Source organism: Pseudorasbora parva, chromosome 5 (assembly GCF_024679245.1).
Source record: "Pseudorasbora parva isolate DD20220531a chromosome 5, ASM2467924v1, whole genome shotgun sequence".
Lineage (NCBI taxonomy): Eukaryota > Metazoa > Chordata > Actinopteri > Cypriniformes > Gobionidae > Pseudorasbora > Pseudorasbora parva.
Window position 1 is genome coordinate 28,559,167 of NC_090176.1, and position 12,295 is coordinate 28,571,461.

Here is a 12,295-nt window from a genome sequence, read left to right on the forward strand (position 1 = left end):
GTCATCACAAGAGATATTTTGGTTGAAATTTTGCATGTATTTATTTAAGTCAAAGCATTCAATACAATTCAGTTGTGTTTACACCACACGAATAGGAACGCCTTGATTACCGATAACATCAACAGTCAGAGATCATTTGTATTGCATTAATTAATGAATGAATTTAAGTATAAAGTCTGAAACCATAAAACCACTAAATTTGACCCTCATTTGCATTTTATTGTGATCAAAGATGAATGTGAACATATCCTGCAAAAATTAAACACCAATATTCATGTTTTCATATTAAACTAAATAATTTCATGGAACTGTGTTAAGAGTAACAACAGTACAGTACTCAAAGTCAGACTTGTAAGAAACTGTTCCAGAAAAAACAGTTCAAAGCAGGTTACATTCAGGTTTAGCACATAATAATAAAAATAATAATAATCATAATAATTTTCACCAGCACATATCACCATCAATCATTCCGTTATATGATTTAGACTAATGATTATAAAGACCATTATTTTGTATTTGTAAAGTTCAGTATTTATGCGATGCCTAAAGTTGAAATCTAAATTTCAAGTCAAAAATTTGGCCACATTATTTTTGATGTGCTTTGCATTTTGCTGTGAGCAGCTACACAGCGGTTGACTGGTCGTATATGATCAGGCATTCAGGAAGAGCTTGTTGACTGCTGAAGATAACATGTGTCTGTCCCTTATCAGACACGCTATCATAACGATCCAAAGGGTCTCCCGATATGGCTGGGGGCAAAATGAAATCCCGAGAACCAATCGTGGATCTCCCAGTGAGGACCTGGGCCTGAATGATGTAGATGTACTGCTCATGTTCCTGCTCCTTCCACAGCTTCAGGGCTCCTTCCACTGTACTGCTGAAGTATATTCCACTGCCATACTTTTGCTCTAAAAATGAAGGATAACATCTTAAATGAAGATATTGTAACCTGATGCCAAACATCAGAATATTCCATCTGTACTTTAAAAATACAATGCATTCAGAGAAGGACACAAAAAAATTATTATTCTGAATGTCTTCATATTTGTGTTACCTGCAGGAGGGGCGAACTCTTTCTGAAAGCCTACTCTACAGATGAGATCACAGAACTGAGCTGACACACGCTGATAGAGGCGCTTTGGTTTGTCTTTAATTCTCTGTCCATTTTTGTTGAACAGCTGTGCCAGCGCGATGTTCTCTAGCTTCTCTACCTGCAACAACCAGTGCAACCACATGCCATTAGATCCTATTATTACCACAACACAGAGCTAAACTTCCAAGTCAAGGTTTTATTTGTACACAGTTTTTCACAATACACACTTATTGAAAAGCAGCTTTAAATAAAATCAATATGTTGCTTTTTGTATTGATTTATGTGATTGTACTGTATGTATAGGCATGTATGTGCTGGAATGGATATATGTATAGTAATTGCAAGTTGGAGTTATTAATACATTTTGCTTTGATATGGAGGTCTGTAAGATTTAAAAGGTAAGTTAAATGAAGGTCATGCCATTATAGTTAAACAAAGAAGACATAATGCATAGTACATAGTACAAAATATATTTTTATAATACAGTCTCCTAGTGTGCAAGCCAAAGACTAGACTAGACCAGACCAAGCCAAGCATTGTTCATTATGTACAGTGGTGGCCACACTTGACATCTGGGCGTCGTCTTATTGGGCCTGGATTTATTTTCCTAGAGGACAATGACCTGAAACATTATTGACGGAACAACCTGGGACGGAAGGAATCTAATGGAACGCTGAAAATGATGGACTGACCTAAACCCCATCGACAACATTTGGGGCGAGTTTGAAAATAAACTGGACAGATCTACTGTACATTCAAGGTAAAAGCCTTTGGCTTCAGGCAGAAGGCATGGGATAACATTAGTGTTGAAGTTCTCAGAGGAAATATAGTGACACTATACCAGAGAGATTTGCTGCAAAGGGTGGACATACTAAATATTAAAGTTAAAAACAGTTTAACTCTTCATCTGATATTTGATGGTCAGAACAACCATCTGCATGTTTCATGAACATTATGAAATGAAATATTTTTTTAGAGGCAAAAAATGTAAATATTTTCGGATCTGTCAGGTGTTCAAATAATTATGGCCACCACTGTATGTTTGGCTTGACACATAACAGGTTAAAAAAATGCTCAAGATCAACATGAATATACTGTGATGCTATCTCTGAAAATACAATGCAATGTTAAATGTACAATGGCAACTCACCTTGACGATACGGAGCCCAGAAGCCTTCAAGAGTCTCTTTCCTTCTTTGTCACCATATTCCTCACTGCTTACAGGAGTTCTTGCATAAAATGAATTGTTAAGAGGCTTTAAAATATCCAACAGGCCTGTGGTGTAAAGGAGTAAAAACTGTAAGGTCTAAAAACTTAGGTCATCAGAGATATAAACTCAACACTAACTTATTGCATCTACAATATATGTATATTTAAAGTAATAAAAACATACATGTCCTCTTGAAAATGCCTGTTCTCCCACTGTTGTCAAACCAAACATTGGACTTAAGCCCGAATTTTAAATTGCGGAATGTAATTTCATCATTGCCTGCTAGATAAGCTTTCTCCAAAAATGCACTGTTTTCAGGTGTTTGTATCCAAGGCTGATCTTTACAGCTCCAGCGAACCACAGAATACAGAAGCTCACATTCTTCAGTTTGGACGAAGTCCTCCTGGGCTTTACAAAGCATGGACTCCACCTCAATTGCTGCGCAGCTGACATCTGAAGGGCTTCCAGTGATGGTTATGCCACCATTTCCATTCCTGAAAAACTCTTTGATGCTAACATGAAACTTGACTTGCAGAGAAAGCAGGTTTTTATGGTTTATTTGGTCAAGATATATGACATGGTTATTCCTTATTGTCATGTTATTTGATTGGTTAAGCATATGAAATGTCCATGCTTTTGCCTCTCTCTGAGCTTCCTTGGAGACACTGTGGAACTCAACAGTGGGAGTTTCATTTGCTGTGGTTTCTTTGGCTGCAGAAGCAAAACCTAAAAGCATTTGAGAGTGATATAAGAACATTTATCTCAGTAGTTTTTATGTCTTTTGTATTGTTAAAGTCTCATTGTGACCAAATAAAGGCTCAATAAAATCAAAGTAACTTAACAAAATAATGGTGACAATGAAGAAGAGTATTCCTAATCTGGGCAAATTTGGGACACCCTTAAATTAGGAACATTTAAATATATCATTAAATATAAACAAAAACTTTTTTGCTTACTTGTTGTCACGTCACTGGGTAAGAATGAGGACTTTGTTACTTCTTTCCGTCCCTTCATCTCCGTTTCGAAAGCCTGAACATGCAGTAAAATTGAACATGTGAAAAAAGTTTATTCTCTGCTGATTTGCATTTTTCCTTAATTATTTTAACATCTGTGCTGCACATTATAATGTTTCTAATGCTGTGCTTGGGGGCACAAAAATGTAATGTGGCAAATTAGATTTAACTAGCATATATTACCCTCATCATTTCTTCATCTTTTGGGAACACAACAAAGTATATGTCCAGTTTGCTGCCCATTTTGGCAAATTCAGCCACAGCGTCCATCATGATTTGAGCCACGTGATATTTGTTCCAACCCAGATTACCAGTACCAATAGCTGGGAAGGATATGGACGTGTATCTCGAAGCAGCGTTTGTCAAACATTCTGAGACCACTTTAGAAAGAATCTACAGATAACAACAAAAGAAACACAGTGGTTAGCGATAATAATAAGCATGACAAAGTTGTATAAAACTGAATAAACTGTGCTGGGAAAAAAACTACCTTAACTGAATTTGGGTCAGATCTAGGGGCGCATACAGTGTGAAAAACTGCTTTACATTTTAGGCCATATCCTCTTGTCTCATAAAGATGAGTATCCTTGAAACCTTTGCCATAGTATTTTTGTGTCGAAATTTCATCTTGAATCTTTCTGCCAGCTTTCATCAAAATAGCTTTTGAAACCTCTCCTAAAGACAAATCGCATTCCTTTGCAATTGTATTCACAATTACATCAACCTGGAGTTTGAAGCAAAGAACAAAAGAAAATAAAGAATATCAATGTGACATTTGTATATGTTGAACAATTTCATATTATATAAAACAAACTTTTCTTTAAAAGGCTGACAATCATGAGTTTCTAGCTAGTCCATGACATTATAGTCTTACCTTTTCCTCCTCAATATGGCCTTTTTTAAGGTTCAGTGTTACATTGCCAAACTGCAAACTGCTGCTTGAAGAGGAAGTAAAGCTCTGGTTTCTGCCTTGCACAGCTCCACTGTATGAGCCAGAGATGCTGGATAGATCTGAAATCGCTCTAGTGGCTCTCATCATTTCTTGGACAGAGGGTTCATCATTATTAACAAGGTGGATTTCTAAGTTCTTGCCTTGAAACCCGTCATATTCATGGAACTGCTTTATAGCCTTTACAATAATGTCTGCACAGAGATGTCTTGGAAAATGGAAAAGGCCAGAACTCAGAGCAGGAATTGCAACAGAGGAAATGTTTCCATGTACAGCTATTTCTAGAATTCTTATGATAGCATTATGTAAGAGCGGTGCAGCTTGATCAATCTCCGTCTGGGATGGATTTGGAGACACGTAGGGACCAACAGCATGTATGATATTTTTACATGGGAGATTTCCAGCAGGAGTGAGAACAGCCTCACCAGTTTTCACTCTGTACACTTTCTGTATAATAGCATCACTCCATTTCTGTATCATTGGTCCCCCAGCATCACACAGGGCTTGTGCAAGACCTCCTCCATGCTGTAGCTTCTCATTGGCTGCATTGACCACCGCATCCACTTTATGGCATGTAAGATCATCTTTCCAGACTGATATTTCCACTCTGTTGCACAGCTTTGTGGAAAACCTCTTCTCAGCATGTAAGACGCCACTGTTACTACCAAAGGAGCCAGTCTTATCCATGTTTTGGAGAATAGCTGTGCAATTAAATTTTGCTTTAACAGCATGGCAAAAAGCAGTCTGACACTTTCTCAGAATGGCAGTGTGCTCTGCAACCAATGGAATCTGTTGTATGTCACTCATGGCTCGTAGCTTCCTCAGGACACAGACCTCTATGGGTTGGAGGGGATGAAGTATCAACAATTATTAAAAAAAAAAGTATATCTGACCACAGAATCATTAGTTAAAATACCCAATAGGATAGTGTACAAGATTTCTATAAGAATTTCTTTCATTATCTGAAACCAATGCTAAATGATACTACTTAGCCTCTTTTAAAAATCGAATAATATGCTGCTAGGGGTGGGCGATAAGGCAAAAATATCATATCACTATTTTCTTTCATAAAATATTTGTTTCTATTAACTTCTATTAGTTTGTTATTTTATCTTAGTTATTAAAAAAGAACAAAGATGAAATGGACCCACTTTATATTAGGTGGCCTTTGTACTAACATTTTAATTCATCATTTGATACAATGCACTTATTGTGAAAATGTTTTAACATTGTACTTACATTTTTTAAAATACCTGCATGTAATTACGTCTGAAATTAATTTCTGCACTTACATGGAATTACACAGTTGGCACTTCCCACAAAACATAACCCTACCCTTAAACACCACACCTGTCCCTAACTCTACCCGTATCCCACTTCAATAACAGCAAAAGTGTTTTGCAATACAATTTGAACACAGTAAGTACTTTGTACTTATTTTTTATGTAAGTAGGCCTACTTGAGGCCACCTAATATAAAGTGGGGCCGATGAAATTACAAATCTAGAACCAATACAACATGATTCCACTGAAATAAAATGCACTTTATTTTTTTCAGCTCATTCAAAAGAATGGAATAATTACAATTAAAAATAAAACATTGCAAAGACTAATAAATTAAATACATACATTTTTTATTAAAGCTAAAAAAGTTTTTTTTTTTCAGTTTCCGTTGGTTGATTAATATTAAGGACACAGAGAGCAGTAGGTATATTACGCTGCTGTCACTTCAAGACGTAATCTAATATGCACAATCTAATATGATACACATGCGATTTTATGTAAATGTTTGTTAACCATCACACGCTATACTAGATAAAATTAAATTTTTAATTTTTTTTTAGTTTTTGAAGTCCTACTGAATAACGTAATGTTTTTCAGATCCCTACACTGTAAAATATTATGTGATAAGTTATGACAACATATGTTTTAACATTGCTTAAACTCTTAAAAATCAGTTAAGCAATTTTCAACATGTTTATAAGTTATACAAGATTTTTAAAAAATCTAATCAGTTTAATGTTATTTAAGTTCGTATGACTTAAATATTCAAAAACCTAAATTATTTTCTTGAAATGTAGTTAGATGTCCACATGTCTTTTAATCCTTTTGGTAATCTTAATAGTTCCATGCACTATGTTTTCTAAGATTTCTTGGGCCCTATTTTATTTTAATCTAAGCTAATGGTCTAAAGTACATGGTGCAAGTGCACTTAGGGCATGTCCGAATCCACCTTTTCAAGGTTAACGATAGGAAGAATTGGTTTGGCGCACCGTGCCTGGTCTAAAAGAGTTGTCCCGATTCTATTAATTAGTAATGGGTGTGTTTTTGGGTGTAACATGAAATAAACCAATCAGAGTCTCATCTCCCATTAACTTTAAAAGCCAGTTGCATTTGCACCATGGCAGATTCAGCATTTACATTTGCGAGTGGAAAGACTGATTGCTTCTCCTTTTATTTGTAATATTTAAAAATGTTTTTGTGCTGCCTGCTGCCATGTTTGTGTAATAAGCAAAGTGTACTCACGTTGTGGAACAGCAGTCATAAAGGCAGGCGCATGGGCCTATTGTAAAGTGTTAATGAAAATTCTTCTCAGTGGATTCCAAATTCTGAAAGTAACCATGACTGATCAAGAAAAACATCTCTGTAGGCCTATATAACAGCTAGAGAATAAAACTGAAAAGGAGATGGTCGCCATTTACTTTCATTGCAGGCCTATGGTAAAATATATTGAAAGTAATGGTGGCTAACTTAAAATTTAAGACAGACATGAGGGTGAGTAACTGATGATCAATAAGTATTGTTTGTCATTTATGTTACACCCTGAACTACACCATAACACTCCATTTTTATTTTAAAGGGACCTGTCCCTTTAAACTGCACTATCCTATGTCCATAGGACCAGCCCACTATTCATCCTAAATAGTGATATTAGAATAAGTGTGTCCCAAAGCTTGTAGGTTGAAAAGAGTTTCAAAATGATCTAGGCTACATTTTCCCAGTAGATTTTCGAAGTGAGGATACGTGCACTCTTTGAACTAAGGCTAAAACAATTGCTCTTTGAAGAAAAGATTCGGAACAAGTAAAAAAAAATGTTTTTAAAAAAATACGTTACAAAATATGGTTGATATGCGCGACCATAGGTGAGTGAGAGGTTGAAGGTTTGAGCGTTTGACTGATCACCTGATGGTTAAAAATGTGGACTTTTAAAAAGAATAGTTTTCACGAAACACCCGATTTGTGAAAGTAGGATGTGTGTCCCAAAGCCTGTCTACTCTTTTGCTACACACTCAAATGCACGGCTACCTTTTCCTCACAAAACAGTAGGCTACATGGCTACTTTAAGGGCGTACGAATTGGAACGCTCATAGAACAACAAAACTGACCAATTCCGCAAAACAAGAACCGTACAAAATTCGATTAACAAAACACTAAAAAGTTAAGGGATTAAAATTTAGGATTAAAACTATAACTTAAGTTATATGCCAAGATTAAGTCAATTTGAAGCATAGGCTAACTTACACGTCGTGTTTTTACACAACGGAAGATCCTTGTGAATTGATGTCGTCATAAGAAACTGCAAAAAAAGCCTGGTCGCTCAGCTAGGAACCAAAGATTATAGCCTAATACTTGTTTTTGAAATTGCAAACAAATCGTGCCGTAGTTTTGATTAATTACTATCACGACAAGCATATCAATGACGGTCAAAAATCACATAAAAGTTCGTTGAATTGAAATCGAAAGCAAAAGAGTTGTGAGACCTTCAATACATTAGCTAAATGCGAACAGAGGTCGAGTCAATTTACTCACCCTTTTATTTAATTCAATGCAATACTTTACTAGTTTTTCCAAACCAGCGATGATTTCCCCGTTTCGAAAAGGAGCTAGGCTACTCAGTTTTCTGCAAACTCTTTTTTATGTTGTTGAGGGGGAAAAACCGGCTGACGCATGACCATTTACACAGAAATCAAAAGTGAAAGTTTAAACCTGCTACACTGAGTTCGGCAAACACCTCAGTCAGAGGACAGGCGGACATGGCTGAGTTGTTCCCTTACGCTCTCTGTGTGGAGGGCCAGTGGGACCCCCACACTCCCAAACTAAAAAATAAACTTATCATCTATTTCCAGAGTAAGAAATCCGACGGAGGCGACTGCGATGTGGAATACTTGGAGTCTAGCGGACAGACAGCAACTGTTCGATTCAAAACAGAGGAAGGTAAGTTAGCCTACCTAAACTCCCTAATAAGAATCGTAAAGTGGTGAGTTAGTAGCCCATCTTCGCGTTAAATGTTTCATAATTATTGCTAGCCATATGTGTATGCATATGCATGGTGTGGAGTTAACGTTAGTCCAAAACCGCGGGAGGAGTCCAAAAACGAAACTGATCTAATTTTGCGTAGTGGAAATGAAAATCAAGATGTTTGTTCACTTATGTAGCCTATGTTCTTGTATTTGTCTCAGTGAGACTGCGGGTTCTGAACAAAAAAACTCATGAGCTCAAGATTGGTCAAAAAACTGTGAAAATCACTGTGAGTCTTCCCTTATCAGAAGCGCCAGTTCCTCGGGTGAGTAGCTATTCAATATCTGAGTAACGTGAACAGGTAGGCTGCTTTGACTTGGAGTAAAAGCTAAACTTTATTTTCTAGGAATCAACCTCTTCGATGAGCACAATCACGCTGGGTAAGTCTTCCGTTATCAGAATAAACCATAGACAGTAAAATAAATAAACAGTGTTCTGCTGCCCTCTGCTGGTTATGCAAGCATGTACCTAGCAAACATGCTCCTTTGGGGTCCACATTGCGAGCAGCCAGCCCACTGTGGGCCTAGATACCGATGTCCCAGGTGGGGCCCTATAGTGTGATAGCCCAAAGTGTGGGCTGACCCACAATAAGCATATTTGTGGGGCCACACTGTGGGCAAACTCTGGGCAAACTGTGGCTATTCTGTGAGTATACACTCGAAAAAATGTGGGCATACTGTGGGAAATGCAGAGATGTGTCAGAATATACCTGTAACTCTAACACACAACAAAAGTAGTTTCTACTTTGCATTTTCCACAATACACACAAAATACATTTTCTTGTTGAAACTAGAATAAATTAATTGTAATTTGTTTTATTATTTAATTTATTCACAGTCATGTAAAAAAAAAAACTATATATATATATATATATATATATAAGATTTTTTTTTTTTAAATTCAATCTGTCGATCAAGGCTGCATTTATTTGATAATAAATAAATAAATAAGAAAGTGTAGTATTATTGAATAGAATAGAATAGAAGAAGTTTATTGTCATTACAAATGTACAAGTACACAGCAACGAAATTACGTTTGGAGTAAGCCTCCGGGCTGCAGCCAATTGCGGCGCTGCCACGCGCTCTCCGAAGAAAATAAATGCAGATTTTGCAAAGCATAGCATATGTACATACAAGAAACACAACATAACATAACACAGCACACGTGGTCACGTGATGAGATTTTTGGTTTGGGTAAGGGAGGAAGTGAGGGAAGGAGGCAGACAGATGGAGGGGGGGATGGGATCGGGGTGGGTGTGTATGGTGCTAGTAAGAGTCTGAGTTTGTGTTGTGAGAATGTCAGCCATAACTTAAGATGTTTACAGTTCAGTTCTGTGGCTTGCCCTTGAGGGGAGATAAGGCAGTGCACGGGGAACGATAGCAGACCCAGCTCTCATGCTGACCTCCCAACCGAGAGAAAGGGAGAAGGTGGGGGTTGCAGGCAGGGGCGTAGCACCAAATTTTGGGCCCTGGGTACAAACCATCTTGCTGGGCCCCCGTACCATGTATGTGTATGTATAGGAAATGGACTTCCCTGCCTTGGGCCCTGGTTACTCAGTACCCTTTATCCCCCCAGTCCCACGCCCCTGGTTGCAGGGTGAAATTAAGCAATTTTAATCCATTTAGTTGATCTTAATGCGAATCCTGGCGCACATCCGGTTCGTGGAGTGACTTGGACATTTCGTCCAATTTCATACCCAGACCGGTCATAATCCGTAGAAGTTCACCAGTCTGTCCTACGATGGTGTCCACTCTTTTCTGTGTCTCCACAGTCCGAGCTGAGATTTAACGGTTCAGTACATCGGTCTGTGTCGCTCTCTGATCTAATACCTTCAGTTGGTCACGCACAACCCCGAACCACCCTATAATTTCGGCAGACAGCGGCTGGGTGAATTTGCTGGCAGCTGTCTTACAAATCTTCCGATATGTCAGGGCAATCCCAAGGCCGAGAAATAGGAACCCCGCTATCAAAAATACAAATATGAATATATCCTCTGCATCCTCCACGGACAGGGCTTCCAGGCACAGGACTTGCCAGTTGTCCCAGGCGTCCCGCATGTAGCCCGCAGTGAAGGTCCCGTCCGGGCAGATGGGTTCTCCCGGAGCACCCTTCCTTTGTGGGAAGTTGTGTATTGCAACTTAAAAGTAAAAAAAATGTATTTATTAATTAAATATAAGACATTTCTCAGACAGTAGATATGGATCTTCTAGATGAATTTAAGGAGTGCTGGTCTGGTATTGGTCTTGGATTAGGTGGTCTTGACTACATCACTGATTTTGACAACTGATGTTGACTGATGATTTTGCACATGGTTTGTCTTAAAGCATATTAAAAACACCATATAGACATATAAAAAACATGAAAAAGTTTTCACCACAGGAGGACTTACAAAACTGAAAAACATTAACAAGACCTTTGTCTCAAAATAGATTAAATAATTGTATCAATCCTCATGTGCTATCTGTATTAAAAAAAAAATTAAAAAAAATGAAATATTAGGTCACAGAATCAACTTTGCACTGCAGCCCACAATTTTGTCAAGGAGCTGCCACATTTGTACTTGCATTGTGAAACGCGATGTTTAGGAAAGTTCTGCGATTTTGCGTGCCATTTAGAGGAGATTAAAATCAAATGTGTCTTTTACCTTAGTGTGCTTTTAGCTCCATTGTACCCAATATATTAAAATCTAACTTTTTCGCCTTTTTTTTTATTTGCATGTTCTTACCAATAAGAAAATATATGATTTAATAAGCTTAGCTGGCTATGCCGATTGGTTAAAGAAAGTGGAATATGTATTTTGACATTCTATAGCTATATTAACATTTATGTAACTTAGAATTTACGTTATTTGGGGATCCATTTGCTTATTACACCAGTGTCAGTACCCGGATTATATGCTGCGTGTCCGTGGATGAACATACCTGTACTACATATCTTGTAGTACGCAGTCTATCTACACCCGACAGGACAAAACAGCTATTGCAAATCCAATGGTCTTTTGTGTCAGAAGTAGCATAGGTGCTTGGAGTACATCAGAAATGGAACAGGGCATCAGTTTACTGTTTGAGATTTGTTGCACCACATCACATCAAGTGTAGACAGCTTCACGGATTATAATGGGTGCTATTCTCTTTTATTGTGTTGCATCACACCACTTTGAGACACTGCATAAAACATTTCAAATAATTTTTTTATATTTAGTTCAATCACAGAGTGAAGAAGAAGAGGAAGTTAAGATTGTTGAGGAGGAAGAAGAAGAAGAAGAAGATACAACCCATCGATCAGCTGTAATTGAAAACATCCAAAACAGCGGTCAAGAGTTTCTGACAATGCTGGTGGAAAATGTGCAGAAAGGATCTGCTGCTGAGTCAAATGACTTCAGCATTGAAATGATACCAGAGAGCAACTGTGCCGTGGTGACCTTTTCCTATAGCAAGGGTAAGTCATGGGTGTGTTCCCCAGTAGAAACTTAATTTAAGAAAGAAAGTAATAGAAAGTATATTAAGATCTGACTGGTTAAATTAGTATTTTTCACAACATTTTTATAACAGAAGCAAATCTTAAGTTAGGATTCTTATCCTATTTTACAAAATATCATCTGTCTTATCTCTTACTTATCACTATATTTTATGAGAGTTTGTAATTAGTTTATCAGTGTTTTGTTGTCAAAGTGCAGCACATCATTTCAAACATCACTGTTCTTTATATTGTATTATGAATAAATGCGACAGC

General features: G+C 37.4%; 2 protein-coding genes across 5 annotated transcripts in view; one reads left to right on the plus strand and one right to left on the minus strand.

The window, feature by feature from the left end:
• Window positions 1-8,211, minus strand: parp9 (poly(ADP-ribose) polymerase family member 9). Of its 3 annotated transcripts, XM_067443768.1 has the most exons (10): window positions 8,075-8,201; window positions 6,791-6,873; window positions 4,191-5,101; window positions 3,807-4,040; window positions 3,500-3,709; window positions 3,260-3,332; window positions 2,487-3,029; window positions 2,244-2,368; window positions 1,055-1,211; window positions 1-908 (listed from the first exon to the last, which is right to left on the minus strand). In XM_067443768.1, the coding sequence occupies exons 2-10, from the start codon at window positions 6,807-6,809 to the stop codon at window positions 622-624; spliced, it is 2,559 nt and encodes an 852-aa protein (XP_067299869.1). In that variant the 5' UTR covers window positions 6,810-6,873; window positions 8,075-8,201; the 3' UTR covers window positions 1-621. The 3 variants fall into 3 exon arrangements, with proteins under 3 accessions (XP_067299869.1, XP_067299870.1, XP_067299872.1); XM_067443769.1 differs by lacking the exon at window positions 6,791-6,873 and having other exon boundaries at window positions 8,075-8,211; XM_067443771.1 differs by lacking the exons at window positions 6,791-6,873; window positions 8,075-8,201 and adding an exon at window positions 7,787-7,831.
• parp14rs1 (poly(ADP-ribose) polymerase family member 14-related sequence 1) overlaps window positions 6,503-12,295 on the plus strand; it is a 22,088-nt gene continuing 16,295 nt past the window's right edge. The window contains exons 1-5 of one of the 2 annotated variants that reach the window (XM_067443767.1): window positions 6,503-7,407; window positions 8,392-8,479; window positions 8,725-8,828; window positions 8,910-8,943; window positions 11,765-12,001. In XM_067443767.1, coding sequence (XP_067299868.1) covers window positions 8,925-8,943; window positions 11,765-12,001 — 256 coding nt within the window. In that variant the 5' untranslated portion in view covers window positions 6,503-7,407; window positions 8,392-8,479; window positions 8,725-8,828; window positions 8,910-8,924. Of the gene's footprint in view, window positions 7,408-8,298; window positions 8,480-8,724; window positions 8,829-8,909; window positions 8,944-11,764; window positions 12,002-12,295 lie in introns of those variants that run through there. The other variant, XM_067443766.1, reaches the window with a different exon arrangement.

Bases quoted from the DNA above. Each gene is read 5' to 3' on its own strand.
- parp9 (XM_067443768.1), bottom strand. The intron at 3,030-3,259 runs GTAAGCAAAAAA...AAATGCTTTTAG, and splicing joins ACCCAGTGACGTGACAACAA to GTTTTGCTTCTGCAGCCAAA. The intron at 2,369-2,486 runs GTATGTTTTTAT...TTTACACCACAG, and splicing joins AGGCATTTTCAAGAGGACAT to GCCTGTTGGATATTTTAAAG.